Source organism: Trichoderma reesei, assembly GCF_000167675.1.
Source record: "Trichoderma reesei QM6a unplaced genomic scaffold TRIREscaffold_26, whole genome shotgun sequence".
NCBI lineage: Eukaryota > Fungi > Ascomycota > Sordariomycetes > Hypocreales > Hypocreaceae > Trichoderma > Trichoderma reesei.
The window spans coordinates 200,464-221,234 of NW_006711173.1; the positions used below are offsets into that span (position 1 = coordinate 200,464).

At 54.0% G+C, this 20,771-nt stretch overlaps 4 protein-coding genes across 4 annotated transcripts; 2 read left to right on the plus strand and 2 right to left on the minus strand.

The window, feature by feature from the left end:
- Positions 1–70: 70 nt before the first annotated feature.
- Positions 71–6,274, minus strand: TRIREDRAFT_111382 (uncharacterized protein; the record flags this gene model as incomplete). The annotated part of the gene is made up of 6 exons (XM_006968834.1): positions 71–125; positions 252–5,353; positions 5,416–5,682; positions 5,795–5,848; positions 5,926–6,157; positions 6,225–6,274. 6 exons carry the CDS (start codon positions 6,272–6,274, stop codon positions 71–73), a joined length of 5,760 nt encoding a protein of 1,919 aa, XP_006968896.1.
- A 2,117-nt stretch (positions 6,275–8,391) lies between these two features.
- On the plus strand, positions 8,392–9,089 carry TRIREDRAFT_123777 (uncharacterized protein). Its single transcript, XM_006968794.1, has one exon. The coding sequence runs from the start codon at positions 8,448–8,450 to the stop codon at positions 8,769–8,771; it is 324 nt and encodes a 107-aa protein (XP_006968856.1). The 5' UTR covers positions 8,392–8,447; the 3' UTR covers positions 8,772–9,089.
- Positions 9,090–10,334: 1,245 nt separating this feature from the next.
- Positions 10,335–11,575, plus strand: TRIREDRAFT_68717 (uncharacterized protein; the record flags this gene model as incomplete). Its single annotated transcript, XM_006968795.1, has 2 exons — positions 10,335–10,417; positions 10,531–11,575. The coding sequence occupies 2 exons, from the start codon at positions 10,335–10,337 to the stop codon at positions 11,573–11,575; spliced, it is 1,128 nt and encodes a 375-aa protein (XP_006968857.1).
- Positions 11,576–13,319: 1,744 nt separating this feature from the next.
- Positions 13,320–15,644, minus strand: TRIREDRAFT_51907 (uncharacterized protein). The gene is made up of 3 exons (XM_006968835.1): positions 15,248–15,644; positions 15,053–15,115; positions 13,320–14,947 (listed from the first exon to the last, which is right to left on the minus strand). Exons 1-3 carry the CDS (start codon positions 15,636–15,638, stop codon positions 13,377–13,379), a joined length of 2,025 nt encoding a protein of 674 aa, XP_006968897.1. The 5' UTR covers positions 15,639–15,644; the 3' UTR covers positions 13,320–13,376.
- Positions 15,645–20,771: the final 5,127 nt, after the last annotated feature.

The following is a 20,771-nucleotide window of genomic DNA, read 5'->3' on the forward strand; positions in this document are numbered from 1 at the left end:
CTTGTTGGCCTTCCTATGACACATCGACCCTTCCTTTATGATAGAATCCAGCATCGCTTCTCATCTATCTTTATCTTGGTGAGACAACAATGACGACCATAAGCTGTAGCATCATGAAATTTGGCCTGGAACAAAAATTCGAAAAGAAAGCTATGCTAAAACCAACCGCCCACAGAGGTAGGCAATGATTCATTTCTCATAATCATGTGTATCGTCATCAGAAGTCTCTCCTCCTCACCACCTTGACCAACCGATCCTTTGGCACCGCAGATCTCGCATCAACGCCACCATCTTCTTCACCAGCAAACAGCCGACGAACATCAGAGAGCACAAAATCACGCTTCAGGGCTTCATAATCCATATACGCTCTCGTGAACCCTCGCTTCAGATATTGCATCTCCTGAAAGCGTCTCCATGGGGAGATTTCAAAGTCCATGGTCCTTCGGTCCATTTTTTCTTTCCAGCGGCGATATTCGTCTGACCCGGACCACTGGGCGAGCCAGGGGTCGACGAGGGCTTGGGTTGCTGGGGAGAGGGGGAGGAAGGGCGTCCAGATGGGCCTGCTGATGGCTAGGAAGTTGAAGGCGTGCAGCGTGGCGAGCGGGAGGGAGCTTTGGGGGTTTGTAGGAGGTGAATTGACTTGTTCCTCGTTCGCCTGGCTGTTGCTGGAGGAGCTTCCGTTGACGGTGAGTGGTTCCTCGGTTGGTTGTTCATCGGTGGCGCCATCTGATGTAGGAGTTAATTGTGCGCGGAGCCTTTCCAGAGTTTTTTGAATGTCTGGCGCGTTGATATCGAGATCCTTGCGAAGGTTCATGGGGAACCACTTGTGCTCGTGTAGACTGGTCGTGTCCTGGTTGTCCTTGCACTCCGCACACCACGAGCTCTCGCAGAGAATGCAGTAGACGTAAGGGTCGTAGATAGACTCGTCGCAGACAAAGCACGACTGTAGGGCAACTCTTCCCATGTAATAGCTGTCATCATCCCATCGAACTCGAGGTCTCGTGAGAATGTACTCGGCCAGAACGGCTGTTTCATTCTCGTACCCTCCGCGTGTAAAAAGGAGACCGACGACGTAATCTAGCGCGAGGAGGTGTTTCTCCATGGTCCGCGGCCCGGCGAGGAGCTCATCGATTTGAAAGACGATAAGCTTGTCCAGCTCGGGCAATGCCTCGGGCTTCGCATCCAGTTGGTCCATGGCGCAGTCAACTGGAGTGAGGCCGATGAGATTCGGTTCGCCCACAATGGCAGAGAAAACATCCTTGCCTGTCTCCTGAAAGATGGTATCGCATGCGGACACTAGGCGGGAGATGACTGGCAGATTCTTCCGCGATCGACCCATTACGGGCAACAGAGTGCCTCCATGGTAGTCCTTGTGCGTCAAGTGATTCCATAGACCCCAGCGCGGCTCCAGCAGCAAGTCCACAATCGCCATGATATTCTTATTGCTTGTATGGGCAGCCACCTGAAGGGCCGTCCGCCACTTCCCTTCGGCTCCAGGGCCTCTCTGTGCACGGAGCGGATCAGCACCATGCTCGAGAAGCCATCTGACGTGCCTCGCTTCGGCATCTACGATAGCTTGACCGAGAACGGTGAGCCCAGTCTCGTTGTCAACGGCGTGGAGGTCCAGACCGCTGCTCAGTAATAGTTGAAGCGTCTTGAACGGCTTGTCCCCCTTGGCTTCGAAAATCCGGCTGAAGGCGCTTGTAGTGTCAGAGCCTTTGTAGTGATAGATCTCCGCCCCGGCGTCAATCAGCAGCTTGACCATTTCTAGGTCCCCATGGGCGCAGGCATATGCAAGAGGAGTGCAGTAGAAAGCCGAAGGGACGTTGACCATGTGAGGCGTTGCTGCCAAGACCATCTTGACGACTTCCAAATTTCCCACATCACAGGCCGTAAACAACGGAGATTCCTGATAGTAGTAGCTGACCTGGTCTGCTTTTGCTCCCTTATCCAATAGAAAGCGGACAGTCTCTTTCTGTTTCCGATGACACGCCTCAAATAAGGGGGATTCAATCATAAATCCCTTTTCCATCTGCAGATCCAGGAGCCGGGGTTCGTGCTTCAGCAGAATATCGCATATTTCGACATTTCCTTGTCCAGCAGCCGTGTGGAGTGGTGATACTCTCTTTCCAGATTCGAAATACATGCTCAGATCCGCTCCATGCTCCAGTAGAAGAGAAACAGTTTCGACATCGCCTTGCTCAACGGCCCCTGCAATGCAGTGATCTTCTCCGTCTCGGATGTAGTTGACATTCGGAGGATGACGTGACTCCAGCAGTCGCCGTAAAATTTTGGGAATAGGGGGGCCCTCCTTCGTCACCGCTGTCTCGATCAAAGCTGTGACGCCGTAGCCTTCCTCCGTAGACGCATCTGCACCGTTTTGGAGGAGCAACTCCACGATGGCCTCAAGGCCTAAATCCACAGCATGGCCTAACGCGGTGAAGGGGAAATAGCCACGGACGAAGCCGTTTACGGGCGCTCTATATAACAGCAGCAGCTCCACCATGGATCGATCCTGAGTGGTAACGGCATCGTGAAGCGGCGGTACGCTGACCCCCGGCAGAAGCCCTGGGTATGCTCCAGCTTCCAAGAGCAAATGCAGTGCTGCGTGGTTACGGCTGTTGATGGCAAACCCAAGGGCAGTGCTGCCTTTGACCTTGAATCTCTCGGGCGATGAGCTGACGGCATCTACATCCAGTCCAGACCAGGGTAGCAAAGCCCGAAGAAACTCTATCCTGTCAGCTCCATCGCTGGCTAAGTGGATGGGCGCGAATCCGAGCACGGTAGTCTGGTTGATGTCCGCAAATGGGAGAAACGCCTTGAACATGTCGAGCTTGCCGTCGTATATGCACCTGGCCAGCGGTGGCTCTCCGCCCAACATCCACGCCTCTGCGTCGGCACCGCCTCTGATGAGCAGCATCTCAACCAAAGCAACGTTACCAGTAGAGTATGCCCTTTCGAGAGGAGTATAGCCCCATGAATCCGTGACGTTGACCAAGGCATGGAACCCGAGCAGAAGCCGGACAAGGTCCAGTCTACCTCGCACGCAAGCTACGTGCAAAGGAGTGATCCCGTGGTAGTCACTTATGTTCGGACTACTGCCATTGAGTAGCAGGGTTTCGACGATACCATATACTTTTGCCTTTTGAGCTTGAGATTTAGGGCTCATCAGTCGCTCTGAAGTGAGGCAGAGCAAGAGAGCAGTCCTGCCACCTTCGTCTCGCGCGGTTCTGTCGACATTCCACTGTAATATGTGCTCAACCATGGTACGGCTTCCACTCAGCGCTGCTGCCATGAGGAGCGTGTGACCATGCAAGCCCGTGATATCGGGCCACTGTCTTGCAAGTTGGCCACCACATGGTCGTTTGTTGATGAACGGCAGATTCCGGTACCAACCCTCGGGTTCTGCCTTCCAAGCATCAAGAGGGGATGCTGAAGACGGGGAAAAATGCTGGATGACAGCGACGCAACCTTCTCGAACTATGGCCATCATAGGATTCTCAATTTCCAGAGGCAGTTCTTGAGCCTTTTCGTTGACGAGCCATGACCTCCAATGGAGCCATGTCCGGTACTGCGGGCAGTCGATAGACAAAAATCTCTCCAGCAGCGGTATCAGCTGGGGACTGAGCGTCTTCAACTTGGCAAGATAGCTGAGCCAGCCCTGGGCCGCGAAGCCATAAAAGGGCGCAGCGTTGGCCAATTTCTCCACTGTGCTCTCTCTACTAGTCAGAGGCAAGCGGCTGCGAAAGCGGTCCTCAAGGAGATATGTAAGACAGATGAAGATGATGTTGGTCTGCCTGTGCTCTATCGAAAGGTAGCCGTTTAGATGGTCACGGACAGAAGCGTGGACGGAAAACACGAGTGAGTCTGTTGGGCTGACCCAGAACAAGTCTCCGCAGTATGATTGTATGGATTCGGCAAGACTTCCAGCAGGCATATCGTCTGGACCATACAAGCACTCGAGAAAGTCCTCGAGCTGCTTGAGAGAAAAGGCAAGGCCAATGTCTTCGGAAGCAATTAGCGTGAAAACGGTACGCAAGTGCCTCTCGCTGTTGTTGACGGATTGCAGTAACGGCAGCATCTTGTGCTCGTACAGTTCAGCCAACTTCGCTGGAATGTAGTCGTTCTGAAGTTCGTGGATGGAGTTCTGGCCAGACAGTCCCTCGATCTCGTCGAGCGCGAGTTTAGCATAGCGCCAATAGCCCGCCGCCTTCTCATTGACTTGTTGCTTGATTTTCTGAACCAGGTCATGCTCTGACTTTGGCCTTGCGTTGGATATAGCCAAGAACTTCTTGTCCAAGTACAGCGCGATGTCTTTCTTGAGGTCGTCTTCTGGTAGAGAGCAGCATGAGGTCGTGCTTGAGGCTGTGAAGGTGGCATTCGTCCATCGGCTCGTGATTACCAGCTTTAACTTGGTCGGTATCTCCATCAGCTTGCTAGATCGTTTGTCCGGCTCCAAAGCAATGGGCTGCCTCAACTGCTCTACCAAGGCGAAGAAATCTGCAAAGTTGGCCGAAGGCGTTTGTTCTAGCCCATCCACTATGAGATATATTGTTCGAGGCGAGCAGACTCTTCGGAAAGAGGTCCATATTTCTGCATATGCGGAAGGGTCCAGGGGAGAAGGAGACGTCTCATGAACGCTGCGTCGAAACTGAATCGGAATATGGAAAAACCAATCTGGCCACTCTTTGATCAGCTGCCAAGTAAAGTATTCCCAGATCGCGGGTTTCTCTTCCCCCCTTTGGCAAAAGTAGCTCATGACAATGTCGTCCGGCTTGGAAGACTTGAGATGGGTATGAACGGCGCGGGCGAGGTGCGATTTCCCATGTCCGGGCGCCCCTATATAGAAGATGGTGCCACATTTTGGGTCGGTGAGCCAGTTCTTGTATATGGAGCCATCCTTGAACCATTCGCATGTTCCGGCAGCAACATAGATCTCATTCCCGTAATTGGCCTCGGACCAGCCTTTCAGCGAGCGAAGAAAGTTATTTCTGGCAGTGGCATCTTTGTTGTCCTTGTTATTGCGTTCCCGGCTCCGGTTATCATTGTCGAGTCTCCACGTCCTTCGCCGAGGCTTGATTATTGGAAAGTCATGCTTCTCGATGGCGGAGATTTCTTCGATCGGCAAAGGCCGTTCCGGACTCAGTGATGATGCCCGGGTAACGGGCATCGCAATAGTTGCCACGGTGCGTTCTGACAGCGTATCGACGAGGAATTGAGAAAAGATCTGCATGAACTGCATGAACCTTTCGCTAAATATGCTCGAAAACCGTGGCAACTCCTCGTGGCTGCAGTCTATGATATGGTCTGTATTGCCCTGAAGTTCTTCTTTCCGGCATTGGAGAGGGATGACCTATGAGAGTACAGTATCAGCAACATTCCACTATTCGTGAAGAGACAGATCAGTATACTCACGAGAGACTTGTGAGAGTCGGCACTCGAAGTACTGGCCCTTGATGGAAGTTTCTCCCAAAAGGAGAGCAGCCTCAGATAGCTAGGTTTACAAGCGATGAAGGCGCTGTTGATGCGGCTGACGATGGAAACAAACTCGCGAACATCCTGATTCATGACTCCAACTCCTGAGCCGAAAGCATCGACAGTCCCTCTGACGGCTTGCAAAAGTGCCTCAGAATCTGTGTCGGCGTGGGGGGTGCCAAAGAAGACGACGCCGGCCAGCGCATTCTTGGTACATGAATATGAGGGTGACAAGAAGCACAACTGGATTGCCTGGGGTTGTGCTGCGAGTTAACGATTTGACTGGCCTGCGGCATTCGGATCATCATGTTTTACAAACCTTTTTCACGATGATGCCCCCAAAGCCATGGGCAATGAATATCAACGGCCTTCCCTAGTGGAAAGTGTAAGAACAAGCGATTGATGAAGTTGGTTCACGATATCGAGTGTGGGTGGTGGGTTAAGTCATACAGAAGATTCTCCAAGAGCCTGCTCCAGGCAGCATAGCAGATCGTTTGCATGAAACGCCGGGCTGGACGATGACAGGTTCGCGCCTACGTCGCCGTTGTAGCTGAAAGAGAAGATGCGCATAGGCCTCTTGATGCGGGTGATGAACTCTTCGTCTTTGATCCAGATCTTGCCCGTGGATTCATCATGCCATGTGGTTTCGGGGTTGCCGCCATAGCCATGGACGAAGACGAGGCTGTGCCATACGGTCAGTCATGATGCTGCGGTGTTTCACACGGGACAGGGTCAGAGGCAGAACTCACTCGACGTGGGGGGTTGCGTGGGACAGCCATATGAGTTCCAGGTTGAACATTACTTATATCCGAGTAAGCGGGCACTGGAGATGTTGCTGAGCCTGTCGAAAGGCGTATGGCGACTGGAATGACGGAAACGACACCGGTGCTAGTATTGTAGGTGGACGAAGACGTCGACTGGAGGCAAGGAATGTAGAAGCGATGCTTCAGGTGAGGCGAGGCGAGGCGAGACGCTGTGGCCTTGCACAAACCGTTCTACAAGCTAGTAGTAGGAAGAGCCGCTTGCCAGTCATATTGTTTTGTTCGGGGCCAATTCACAGGCATTCATGGCAGCCATGGCGGGCAGAGCCTCACCAGGAAAAAGGATTGGTAGGACCAGGAGGCTGTTTGGCCTTTTTCATTGGCTGCAGGTGCATGATGAATGTGTGGACTAGCTGCTTGTAAGCGTTGCAGCCTGGAGAGCGTCGAAGGCAGTGAAAGGCATCCATGCATGAAGAGGATTGAAGCGGAGGGATGATGTTCGGAAGAATGGACGTCGTCGAGTCACCAGCGAGAAGGAGGAGGAGGAGGAGGGTGATTCCCATATTGATAACGAAGGTACATGTAGGCCTGATGCATGGCCATGAAGTGAACGGTTCGAGAAAGGTGGATGAGGTTCAAACAGCCATCAGCCTTATCTGAGGGGCTTCTGCGGGTTCCAGTCCTGGTGGTGCCAAGGGGGGAGCAAGCCATGGAGACCTGGAGACTTGAGTTGTGGATTGACGGACGAGCGACAGCCGGCGATACGAGACACCAGGATGGAACGGAGCGAGATGGAGGCGAGACAATCGGCACGCGGGATCCGCATCCACTGCAGCTAGTAGCGAGGGGTTCAGCGGTCTCAGGGAGGGCTGGGACGGCAAGTTAGTGGCCGAGACTGCTGGAGGCCCTCCAGGGAGAGTCGCTGCAAAGCCCGCTATGCACCAGACCTATTACTATACTAACGGCTGGGTGGCCAGGGGTTGATGCTGGCGAGAACTGACGAGGACCTCGACCCTGACTGAACCTTGAAGAAACAGTCTCAACTCTATCAGCATCCGCTGGAATGATGCATTGTGACGGGAGCTGCATCGATGTGACGCTGGGAGACGCAAAGTCTATCGAGGTGATGAAGCTACCTAACGCCTAGGAGCTGCAGGTGCGGGCTTTTGAATCTTGCCAGAGAGGGAGCAGAGATCCCGTCCAAACCCCGCCTGGCCTGCAGCTGTGTGGTTTCAAGGTGATGCTCTCTGATACTGTACGGACAGACTTGAAGCCATCTTCTTCTAACGGCCGCGATGTCTCCCAGCCGAACAGAGTCGACGTGCAGCCATCATTGGATTCTACTGCTACTGCGCCATACAGCGGTAGCATATGGTGAATGATGACGATTCTACAGTTGACGGATGGAAAAGACACGCAAAGCTGCCTCGTCACTAGTCCGTACGACTCTTAGGTGGTGATGGTGGCAAAGGTGGTGTTGTGTTTGCTTGACTAACGCGCAATGCAACAATTGGCCCGGAACCGACGGCTCGACGGGGCTAAAGAGAGCAGAGTGTAATCCTGGTCAAGAACTTCAGCTTTAGACAAATCCAAAGAGCGATATACTACTATTACAGACGCAAAGACGGGTGCGGATGCTTGTTTTGATGTGCATTAGCCAAGGAATGGCCTGCATTTTACTTTTGGTATGCATGAGACCGACTAACACGCCGTGCCTGAGATTGGCTCGATTGACTTTTCTCTCCCCCATGATAACGGGAAGCCAGCTTCCCCTCTTCAGACATTAGTATCTACCTATAGATGGGTTGGACGGCTGCATTGCTAGTAGTAGTCCAGTCGTATCTTTGATCATTTACTACCTACCTACTACCAATACGTATCCCTGATTCCGAGGGTGTAAGTCGTCTCCATGGCGGGATCGCATCCTCCCTTGACCAGATTGACGCCATCCTCTCCCACTCCATGCTTATCTCTAGAACGACGGCAAAAAGTCAGACTGCCTGTTGGCCGGAGAGCATAAAAGGACAAGGCATCCCTATGCCCCCATCTTGTAAATATCTTTTCCACCGTGTCGCTTCTCCATTGAGGTTTCAACTGCTAACAGTACCTCATCGCTCCGTGTTATTGCCTCCCTACACAGGCTCAAAATAGACCACCCGTTTCAAATAAGGGTTACTATCAGGAACACCACTCTTCCCTCAGTCACACAACATGGCCTTCCATCTGCTCAAGCGCCTCACTTTACTTTTCGTCCTACTCGGACTGGCTCTGGCCGACAAGGGCATCGTCCCACTTGAAGTGGTGGCGTTGTCGATGCACAGCGAACAAGTCGGCCGCTGGACATATCACGACAATTCATCCTCGTTAGGCAATATCACAGCCGCATCGCCGTCCGCTTCGCTCGACTCGCCGTCTCCTAAGACGGACAGGAGCCGATTCAAGGCCGAGTTGACCAACATGATCATGCAAGAGCCCGGCTTTGTGCTCCTCAGCCTGTCGTTTATCTTCATCAGCGGGGGCATGGTGGTTCTCTAGGCACTGGGCACGGTCCTTTGTATTCTTCGTCTGTGTTTCTTTGCTGTTCCGGCTGTTTGCTTTCTTGTATATGATTCGTCTTAGCAGCAGCAAATGGGCTTCTTTAGGTGTTTGACATTAGCGTTTGGCGGTTTTGGGATAACATGGGTACAACTCACATTGGCTATGGAAAAGCTCACTTCATCTCTTAAAAAAATAGGGTAGGGATGTCGTTATTGGTGCATTTGATTATGTGTGGCTGTTGATTATTCGATGTACGTTGATCTTCAATACTACTGGGTATGTGATCACAATTTCAAGCAGAAGTACGCGTCTTCGCTCCTTAGACAAAGCCCCTGATCTGTGCCCTCCCTGTTCGCAACTGAAAAGATATGCAGATGCCACTTCATGCTCGAATTTCAATTTGGTTCTCTATTTGATTGCTATATGATATCATGGGAAGTTGAGCATCCTTTTCCTCCGTTGACGCATCGATTACCCGGGATCTGCCAGTCCTGTCAGGGGCTCCATGCATGCATGCATGTAACATCGGCACATGCTGCGTTATTTGTACCAGCAAAAACACAACTTCAACTAGGTAATCAAGACAGAATCCCTAGGACAAGATAACTCGAGACAGCCCTCGAGGAATACACGAGGTAAGGTGATTGTATCCCCCTCGGTTCGATGGAGAAGAGGGACAGACATGCAATTGAACTTGTGTCACTTTAGTCGCTGCTGGCGCAAGCCAAGCATCAGACCTGAGATTGCCAATTGGCGAAGCTACGTCATGGCGCACAGTCCCTAAGGTATATATATGTACAGTTGGTACCATAGACGAACAAGTACCGATAAGAGACGAGCAAGAACCGCAATGAAGAAGCATCCCCATTCTGGCAGCAGAAGAGATCTTGTCTCTGTACCCTCAGAATGGGACTCCTAAAGCATTCGAGCCATGAAGCTTATTCAATACAGTATCGGCATTCAACTATACCTACCTACCTACATCATGGCCAGAAAAACATACGGCCTTGTGCCTTAGTACCTGCAATCAAACGTCAGGCCTATGTACCCCTGCGTGGAGTGACATGTGCTCCCAAGGCTGCAGCAGCCTGAAAGGAACTTGAGTGGAAGCTTCCCACCAGATCCGACGCCCTGGTCCACTCAAGCCAAGCCAGAAGAAACAAAGAAGTGACATGCACATCGATCAACCTTGGACCTTTTATTGTTCCTTTGCACTTCTTCCCATCTTGCGTTATACCAGTACTCTTCATCATCACCTTCACCTTTGACATTTACCACCCGCGAAACAACAGGCTCGTCTCATCTCGTCTTGTTACTATTCTTCTCTTCTCTTCTGTTCCGCGACACGAGCCGCAATTCATATCTGCAGTTTGCACGATTAACGAACGACTCACGATTTGACGCCACGCTCCGCTCCCACCCTCTGTCTCCCTCCCGCGACAGGTTCGCACCATATTCTCAGCTCTGGTGATTCAAATCTCCAGTCCTCCTCCTCCTTCTCCTCTTCTTCTTCATCTCTGCCGTCGACAGATTGCGGGCACACGACAAGCACACACAAACATGGCAGACGCTCAGGTCTCGCATCCGACACTGGCCAATCTGCCGCCTCCCGAGTCCAACCCAGAGACTCCGTCAGAAATGCCGTACGTTGCGCGCGAGTTGAGCATGGGCATGACCATGAACATGGCCATGACCATGATCATGACAACGTCTGGTGGCTGCTCGCACAATCGCTGACAAGCTCCGTGAAACCCAGTGGCACGCCCACGAGCACAACGACGTCGCTGTCGGCTCTGTCGACGACCGCCATCAAGGACGGCCACCGCGGCCATTTGCACGGCGGCCTGTTCAACCGCGGCCACCAGCACAACCCGTCCGCCACGAGCCTCGAGGCCGAGCGCGCCGACCGCATCTCGCGCCTCGCCGGCCTCGAGCGAGTGTCGACGCTGCGACCGCCGCAGACGCCCACCAGCACCGGCCGCGCCTCGTCCATGTCGCCCCAGACCACGCCCACGTCCACGGCCGGCTTCCCGCCCAACTATCCGTCGACGCAGCACCTGACGCCCGCCTACTTCGACAGCAATGGCCAGCCCGTCGCCGTGACCAAGATGAGCACCGTCGGGACCGCTAGTGCAACCGAGAGCCATCCCGGCGACAGCGAGGACCGCCGAACCGCTGGCGACCGCGACGAGGACATGCTGAGCAGCACGGATACCAACTACCGCGAGGCCGAGTCCGTCACGAGCACCGGCGTCGACCACGATGCCATGGACGACCTTGAGGGCAACCGCTCCACCGGCACTGGCTTCGACGATCGCATGAGCGACGACGGCTCCGTGTCTCTTGTCGGCTTTGGTGAGGGCGCCGGTAGCACCGTCTCGGGCCCCATCTACCACCGCCGGCCAGTCCCCGGTGCCGCGTTCCAGTGGGGGCTCGAGAGGACCAACTCTGGCCTGAGCGAGGCCAGGCGGGAGCGGGATTCATACGCTTCGGGGGGCGGAGACACGCCTATGAGCGCGGCCGCCATCCAGGAGCGCCAGTACGCCCGCATGATGGACGGCGTGGCCACGGACGGGCCGCCCACGAACCCCATCTCCCCTGACCAGGACGTCTTTGTCGACACGACCTTTCGCGGACCAGTTCCTGTAGGACGCCAGCCGTCTAGGGAAACGGCCGAGAGCATCGTGCAGCGCCTGGACAGCGGGGAGTCGAGGGCCGGACCCTCAGGGATGGGAAGCCCAGGCAGGGCAGGCGATAAGCTTGGCAGATTCTACTTTGAAAGCGACAAACGCGAAGATTGAGAAGGCCATCAACTGGAGAGGCCATCGTTTTACTTCATTCTCATTTCTGTTTATTCCTTTTGTTTTTGGAACCTGGAAAGTACGGCGGGCAAACGGCATATGGGCATACCAACCCCGGGTAATCGGTCTACGGCGGGAATTCACATTGGCGGGGGGGCGTTGTACCTCTGTTTTCTTCCGTTCTTTTCTCTCTTTGCCTCTGCTCATTCGTGTAATTGTATTCTTCTCCTCCGTTTGATTCTGCGCCTGGGAGGGGACTATGGGCCTCCGTGTGCATGGGGGTAAAGATTGACAAAGGCTTCGATTAAGCTGAGACGATCTGCGTGACACGCATGAAGTAAGGTAGTACGCAATAACAAGTACCTTATGCTTGACTCGTTTAAACGGCTTGTGTTGAGAGTCTGGGTGATTTCAGGCTCACTACATTGTAAGACGTAGGGGCGTATGGAAACAGATTTGCACAACTTGAAGCAACTCACAAGACATATAAAGCAGATTCATAGATGAAAGGCAATAGATTTGCACAGCCGAAAGCAATAATCATGGCATGAAAAGGAGATACCCAAACGAAAGGATTACCGAGTCAAGAACGTATTCTATCACACCATACCACCACCATTGTCTAAAGATAAGGTACGAAAAGCAGCTCTAATAAGCGATTCCTGGCTCAAAAACTACAAAAGCACGACCCAAAAACAACCAAAAAAGCGAGCAGAAAAGGACAAGCGAAACTAAAGGAACCGTAAAACTCAAAAGGGGGATAGATATCTGTACTGTACTGTCAACATTTTGGAGTCAAAAACGCCCGGGCAAAACAAGGAAACAAACGATGAGAAGACGCAGTGATCGAAGCAAAAGGGAAACCAGATATGATATATGAGCAGAAACGACAGGATCCATGACTTGAGACCTTCCCCCCCTCTCCTTTTCTTTTGCACCGCTCCCTCCTGATCTTCGCCTTCCCTTTTCCTCCACTCCCTCCTTTTAAAAAGGTAAGAATCGTCCAGCCATGTGCGATAAATTGAAGCACTTTCAGTCCGCATGGCTGGGCATGCTGCCACCGTTTCCGTGAAACTCCAAACAAGAAAGACATAGGAAAAGAAGATACGAAATAAGAAGAAGGAAAAAGATGAAGAAGTAGAAGAAGAAGCCAATTCTTTCGACCAGAGAGTCAAAAGCCACCTTCCATGAATAAGGAATTCTCCAGCCGTCAAGGAAAAAAAGAATGCCCCCTTTTCAGTTTTCTCTCTCTCCCCAGAACCGAAATTCATCGTTCTTTTCTTCCCTTGGATTGAGAGTTGATACTGGGTGTAGCATCTAAGCGTGAAATGTTGTTTGTTAGAACATGGAGACCGGTCCCGGTTCATTTCCGCCTAGGATATCTATCTTGATAGATGGGTGGCAGTTCTCTGGAGCATTTTAGACGGTTGCTGTGACAAAATGTGTGTGTAAAATGTATGAGCCCAGCTTGAGAGGTGGGATTGGGCGAAAAGCTGCGCCTGCTGTATGCTATTGTCGAAGATTTTGTGTGTAATGACCGAGTAATTCTCTGCTTTTTTTTTCTGTCCTTGTCTCTCAGAAAAGGGGTTTGTTTTGTATAGAAGAGAACCAATTACTGGAAGCTCTAGAATAGCAGACTGGTCATATGTTGCTCTCGTAGGAACATGAAGTCAAAAACTCCCCGAAGAAAAGCTAGACAAATTCCGCCGCAGGCACGAAAAAGAAGTGTCAAAAAATTGCCGAGAATGAAGAAAATGCAAAACTGGCATAGGTAGAAAGCAACAGGCATAATCAAACGTGATCAAGTGCAGGGAAAGTCGAGGCCCATTCGTCTCGCGACCCTCTGCCAGTCCCATACCGCCACCCAGTCGCCCTGCTCCATGAGTGCCCACACCTCTTCGAGCAGCTCCAGGACTCGGTCGCAGTTCTTCAGGCCGGTGTACCCTCGCACGGCCCGGACGGCGGCGCGGATGCGGTACCGCTGGTCGGGCTCGAAGCACGCCGTGCCGATGACCAGGCACGGGATCAGGAGGAGCGTCTGCGAGGGATCGGACGGCTTGAAGGACTCGAGGAGGCCCAGCGATTCGTCGACGGCCAGCGTGATGCGCTTATCGTCCTGGGCAGGTCGGCGGGCGGGTGGCGGAGACGAGGGGGGCCGTTGTTGGCTGTGTGACTCGGAGGCGGAGGCAGAGGCAGAGGCAGAGGTGGTGGTTGCGTGCAGGTCGCCCTCATGCATGGAGTTGGTCCGTGAGGGTTGGCGCGTGGACGGGCAGCTGTGCGTCGTTTTCGTCGTCGACCGGGAAAAGGGATTGACAGCCCCCATGAGCGGGGAGCCAGCCGTGGCAGTGCCAATGGCCGCGGCCATCGAGGCCCGTCGGGGGTGAGGATTCGTCGGCATCGAGGAGAACATGGCCGTGGGCAGCGAGCCAATGGTGCTGCGACGGCCGGGGAGCGCCGAGGGCGGGTATATCGTGCGGAAGAGGTAGACCCAGAGCATCTGCTTGTACAGCAGGCCGACGCGGTCGCGGCTGTCGCCCGAGGGCCAGCGAGGCGTCCACTCCCGGATGGCGGCGTCGATCTCGGCGGCCTTGTAGAGGCTCGTGTAGTCCACCAGGGGGTCGACGGCGCCGGCCATGTTGACGCGGATGGCGTTGCGGATGCTGGTGATCTCGGAGAGGTGGCGGAAGAGGCCGTCGGCGACGCCCAGCAGACGCGGAGGATGGATGGGCGCCGACGGCTCCCAGTCCTCGGAGGCGAGGCGCTCCGTCCGCTTCTCGGGGTACCAGAAGAGGTCGTCGGCGTAGATGTGGTACTGGAAGAACTCGGTGATGAAGGTCAGGAAGTTGGAGTCCTCGGGCGGCGAGTGCTGCACCAGGTGCTTGTACGCCTGCAGATGGACCCGGTGGTCGCCCCGTGGATTGCCCTCTGCTCGCGTCTGCAGCAGGAGGCACATCATCTGGCCGTACCGCGCGGCGAGGACCGTCTTGTACTCGGGGTTACTCTTGTCCATCTCCTGGTTCATCTCGGCGTACATGCGCTTCATGCCCTCGTCGTGGTGATACTCGGAGCGCTGCTGCAGCGCCTCCTTGCTCGTGGTCGGGTTGCTCTGCAGGATCTTGATGCCGTAGGGCGTGTCCCAGTCGATGTGCTTGCTGCTGGCGGCGAGGATCGAGTGCATCAGGCCCTGGTGCCGGTTGGCGAGCTGCAGGATGATGTCCTTGAAGGCGTTCTTGGCCTCTCCCTCGACGGTCAGCACGTTGCTGAAGTGGTTGACGTAGTGCTTCCAGAAGATCTTGTCCTCGGCCGTCTCCACGCCGTGGAAGATGGGCTGCATGGTGATGATGGGGAGATTTTCCCACCGCTGTCGCTCTGCTGATGGGTTAGCCACAAGCCGTTCTCTTGTCCCTTGTCCATCTACTTCTAGTCTTGTCATGTCTTTTCTGTCCGACATACCCTCTTCAGCCCGTTCCCTGCCACTCTTCCAGACTTGCTTCTCGTGATATCCCTCGCAGACGACGGCATTCTTCTCACAGTTCATACCTATCGAGGTTCAGAATCTCACATATTAGCTTTTGAAAATGCACACAAGTTCATCATGCGTGGCAACGCAACACGAGGGAAGAGCATAAAGGAGGCCAGTGGAGATAAACATAAAGAAAATGGCTGGCATACATCTCGGCTTTGCCTCATCGCACTTCTTCTTGCGCTTCCTGCACGTAATGCACCCGGTCTTGGACCGGCCCTTGGTCACCTTGTTGGCGTTGACAATGGGCGTCAGGGGATGTTTCCTCGGCCGTCCTCGTGGCCTCTTCTGCTTGATCGGGGCGCCGCCCAGCAGCTCGTTTGGTGGCGTCTGTGACAGAGGCGCGGCGCTCACGTCCTCCAGGTTGATGTCGTCGTCGATCGGCTCGAGCTTCGGGATGGCGAGGGCCTCGTCCGAGCCCTGCTCCCACTGCTCCCACTGGTTGTCCTCCTCGCCCTCGTCTGGGTTGCCGTAGCCCGCATTCCACGAGTCCACGCATGACGAGGAGGAGGAGGAGGAGCAGTGGTGCATCATGGGCATGGTCGACGGCCCGTTGTCCATGTTGGCGTCTGTGTTGGAGCTGACGGGCGAGAGCTGGCCCGTCTGGAGAGGCGCCGCGGAAACGCCAGGTCTCCACGCGGTGTCGGTGGGAGAAGGTGAAGGCAGCACCATGCCGTCGTAGGATCCCTCGTCCGGGGACATGCTGTTATCGTCTGGCCGGGTAAAGTCTTGTTCGTTCGTCAAGATGGCGAGCGTACGTTCCATTACACGTTAATAGCAAGCACATGCCCAATCAGAGCTGGAACGGCACGTCGAGTTAAAGCTGCGAGAAGGAGAGGCGCGGGAGAGGAGGCAAAGAGAGGAGAAGTCTCGGGAAAGCGAAAATCAGACGACGATCAGATGTGATAGAAGCTATTCTCCCCCCCTCGTCTTGTCTCTGGTCTTTCTCCTCTTTTTTTTTTCCTCTGCTGGTGTCGTGGCTCTTCTCTTCTCTCGTTTGTAGGCGGCGCGGAATCTCCAGACGTGTGGAGGCCCGACAGGCAGGAAGTGTGGTTGAGTTGTTGATGGTGCTAGTATCAGGTTGGGCAAGTCATCGACACTCTCTCGGCACTGGGAGCTGATCAAATGCACGGTGCAAGCGAAGATCGTGGCGAACAGCAGGAGAAGCACGAAGTGGCCTGTGGTACTGTACTGTACTGTAGTATTAATGTAGGTAAGGATTGGGCGCGGGCTTGGAGGGGTTGTGGTGGAGGAGGATATCGTCTTATTTGACGGCCGAAAAGACAGGGTCCTAGCAGCAATTCCGTTTGAATCATGTACATCAGATGCTCTCATGAGAACCATCCGTCAATCGTCTCTGGCTTTCTTTACTACTCCTCCTTCCCCCCACAGCCCATCTCCTCCCCCCCAGACCTAGTCGCCCGAGGTTGGGAGCATTTCAACACCACGCATGCTCATCAAGGGGGGGCGTGTGGGATGCATGTACCTTGAGAGCGTCCGCAAAGCTAATCGCAACCTCGCGTGTCCGAGCTACTACTACAAGTATTACAGCAGGTAGTAATAAACACTTTAGGTACGATAACTCAACTCACAGTCGTTCCCCTAACAAGCTTCCACAGGCAAACGGCTCGACAGCTTCCCAGCAGAGGCCGTCTTGTGCCGTCGTTCCCGTGGACTGACGATTGCGATGGGGGTACACGCCGGCTTTGGGCTTAGGATTTGGTCGGGATTTGGTCGATGGGAGGAGCAGGTAGATGACATCCAGACGGGGTCGAGGCCTTGGCAGCTCATCTCCACGTCTCTGCATCCACACATTCCCTATCCTAGCGTCGGCCAGCCAGTCCCTGCAGAGAGACGTGGAGGTGTACCCCCCCGGTACACAGAGGTAGGGGTCAAGGTTGGAGGTTGTGGTGCCAATGCGAGTGCTGGGGGGAGCGGACGGACCTGCTGCATCCCTGCCCGTGCGCCTCTCTTTTGTCGTGGCATGCTGCGCTGTCCATCATCTTCATCTTTCGCTTTTGCGCCTCTTTCTCTTTCTCTCTTTCGCTCTCTCTCTCCGTGAGACTCTCGGTGACTTGCTCGCTCCAAGAGGCCCCGCCGAGTCAGTTCCCGCCTGTTGTAAAAGTGCCACGGTAGGCTGATGCTGATCCCGGCCAAGGGCCTGGGAGCTGAGGCTGGACTGCCCGGGGGGGGGGGGGGGGGGGGGGGAAACGAGATCCAACAGCAGCAGAAGCAAAGAAGAGAAGCATGGGGTCGCTACGCCCAGTGTGCTTCGGGAATGTGGCACGCCATATGGGGAAGCCCATTGCTGACGCCATCTCGAGGCCCGTCAACGTGCAACCGCGGTGCTTCAGCGCGCGATAGAGCGAGCAAGAGAGAGAGAGACAGAGTAGAGAGAGAGAGACACGGCGTAGACTGGACGGGTTGTTACAGTATTACGAGTACATACGAGGTTAATCGCCAGAGACTCAACTGAGGTGGACTTGATTGGACTGACCTCCTCTCCTCTCTCCGTCCCTCACCAATCCGACCCCCGGCTAGACTTGCGGCGAACAAGCATGAGAAGGGTTGCTTCCGACATAGCGTGCTGTATCATGATATCATTGCTCGCAAAAGCACAGGGTGTGTCAGGTAGCTGGACATGACTTTTGTGGACAAGGGGGGGTGTGGCGGGCCAGCAGAATCCCTGCCCGCAGGTTGGCGACTTGGATGATTGCAGCCCTACTTGCAGTTGATGAAGCAGCAATCCAGCGGCGCATAACCGTTGTCGTCAGTGGTCGGCGGAAGAGCCTCCGAGCAAATGCTTTGTTCTGTTTCGTTCTCTTTTTGCTTTGCTTTGCTTTGCTCTGCTTTGCTGCTGCTCTTGGTACTCGCTCCCTCGCGTTTCTTCTTCACTCAACGCTTCGTCCCCAAGGCTTCCCCTCTTCCTGCCAGGACTTTCATTGCCCGTCTCCCCTTCGGAACGAGGGTGCTAGCGTCTTGATAGACACAGGTAGTAGTATGGATGCTAATTCTTAGGTATTAGTATCCAGTACGAGTGTCTTTAGGTGTTGCGGCTGGTTATTATTAGGCAGGGTCTGGACGGGGTTTTTTGTTAGCTCGCCTGTGTTAGCGGCTGGCTTATTCCTGTCCAGTCCTCCTCTTTTGCTGCTTCTCCCCAATTCCTTTCTTCCTGGCCGCGTGGCTGTTGCTGGCGTAACAATTCCAGGCCAAGCCCAGGTCGAGATGGCCTCTGTGGGAGCACGCACCTAAACGGCTGGCCGGCACTGATCATGATCAAGGAACAGAGGCTCGATCTCTGGGCCGAGCATCGCATGCGCAGAGTACCTAGGTACGAGTCGGTCATGACCACAATCGTACTGCCCAGGAGTCTCGGCACATGCGAACCCTGGGCTGACTGCCCGTGAGGATACTTCGTGTATACTATTACTACTTCGTTCGAATTGCGAAAAAGGTAGATCATTGTCGGGAGCAGACCAGCCGGGCATCGACCGCCCCATCAATCACAGAGACAGAGTGAGCTGGATGGAGAGAGTCGATGGCTTCCTTTCCTCTTGCCCCCAAGAGCTCGGAGCTAATTCGCCAGCAGACCCAGTCAGTAATACCCGTGGACATGTAATAGTCGTAGTAGTACTTGCACGAAGGTATTTAGTCGGCAGCAATCCCTGTGAGGCTTGGCAAAGTTGTGGCGTGATGAGCTTTGACGAGGAGGAAATCGTGGCCCTCTTCTCGCTGGCTGTCCTCTTGACTCGGCTGTTTCCTTCCGTTTGTCTGGCACTGCATTGCGCAGACGCAGAGTCAGTTGAGTGATGTGATGCGATTCTTCGTCGCCAAGGGTCCTGGGGAAGGTTTCGATTCGAGGTGCTGTCACTGCCTCGGGCTTCTGGAATGCATCCAGGCCTGGTATTAGATACAGTGCTCATATCAACGCAGCATACCGTTTGTCCAGTATTAAATGCAGCTTTACACCAAAGACATATGAGCGCCAAGGTCATGATACTGAGTGCGGTCTGCGGACGACGGAGCTTCGTGTTGCCGCCAACCAGACAACAGAGAGAACAGGGGAAACGACCAGAGCGTTGCATCGCCCAGAACGAGAGGGTTTTAGGCACTTTGGTCTCATTGCGGCATGTCTACTAGTAGCACTTTGTTGGTGACGGCTCTGACTGAACGTACATACCATACATGCTGTACTGTACTGTGCGGTGCTACGATGAAATGGCTAGCAAGCCGTTCATTAGACTGTTGCGGGTTAGCTGGCATGCAGGATGATGATCGGGGAGCCTCCCTAAAGCATCATGATGCTCTGCTGCTCTTGGCTTTGCCTTTGTCACAATTTCTCCTCTTCCTTTTCTGACACTGCCTATCGCACGGCCGTGATTCACCATCACCCATGAAGCAGAAGAGGGCCAACAAGCAGGAGAGGCCACTATCAACAGATTACTCGCAGGATACTCGCCATGAGCATTTCACCTCAGTTCATACACAACCAGCATGTAGTATGTGTGTATGTACAGTAAGTACACCACGTCACAGCCATAGTCCCGAGCGTGATCAAAACTACCGTGCACGAAATGAGGGCATATCCGCACGAGGTCGCGATCCGTACCGCAAGCCCCTGAGCTGAACAACACTCCCCCAGTCCCCGCAGTGGCTTCCACGAGGAACACACAACTGCAGTCTGTTTTTGTTTTCTTCTTCTTCTTTCTTGTTGTAGATCATCATTATCTTATCAAAACGCCGGACCAGGGAGGTCTCCATTGTCCCATGAGCCCACTGAACTGCCTCCATGTCTAACGCACGTCCATCCGTGGGCGGCATCAACGCCGCTAGCAGAGCCAGAGATCGAAGCGGAGAAGGAGGAGACCGGCCATTAGAAGGGAAATCTCCGTCTTTTGCCCCCCCCCCCCCTCTGAACAGAATGCGCTGGACAGAATAGAGAGGTTTTGAGACGGTAATACGCTCCGAGACAGAACTATCTCCTGTACATACATACACACTACATATAGGTAGTATACTTACATACCTACATACTGCCAGAACCCCCACGTCTTCGTGGGTCCATGTGCTGGTGATCGTGCTGCGCCGTTGGTGGCCGCTCGGAAGTCGCAGCAGAGAGGGCTGCTGTTTTCGTCGTTTGCAAAGCGAGGAGATTGGCCGTATGTCAGCAACCTTGTTCCCGGCCAGCAGCGAGTGCGGTTTCTCCGTTGTGGCAAGACGGCGTGCCAGACCCTTGTCCGAGATCCAGGGACGAGAACAGCGGGGGCCTTTGACGATGTTGTAGTAGCTGTATGTACGAGGTCCTGCGTGACCTTTGTGTGACTGTGTGTATGTATGTATGTAGCTTGTGTTCGGATGCAAGTCCATACTACTAATCACATAATACACTACAGCTCGATCTCGATGCTGCTTGGCATGCTCCCCCTTCGCACCATATCAGACTATCATAAGGTACCATTGTGATCCGCAGAAGCCGTTCGTCCCAAGTCTCACTGATGAGGGATTACAAACATACGAGTACACACTCGATATCACTGTACCAAACGGCAGAGGTGAGCCATGCCTCAAGATTCACCCAGACTCGCTGATCAGTGACCGTCTACGTACTACAAGCGGGCGCAACGGACCGTACAGAGGCGCTAACGGACGAAGCCATCGTCTTGGTCCCCGCAG

What these genes read in the sequence shown, in the direction of transcription:
- TRIREDRAFT_123777 (XM_006968794.1), top strand. Translation starts at nt 8,448, where the DNA reads ATGGCCTTCCATCTGCTCAAGCGCCTCACTTTACTTTTCGTCCTACTC.
- TRIREDRAFT_51907 (XM_006968835.1), bottom strand. Translation starts at nt 15,638, where the DNA reads ATGCCCATGATGCACCACTGCTCCTCCTCCTCCTCCTCGTCATGCGTG. An exon ending in CGATGAGGCAAAGCCGAGAT is followed by an intron (nt 15,116 to 15,247) that starts GTATGCCAGCCA and finishes GAACCTCGATAG; the next exon opens with GTATGAACTGTGAGAAGAAT. An exon ending in CGAGAAGCAAGTCTGGAAGA is followed by an intron (nt 14,948 to 15,052) that starts GTGGCAGGGAAC and finishes CTAACCCATCAG; the next exon opens with CAGAGCGACAGCGGTGGGAA.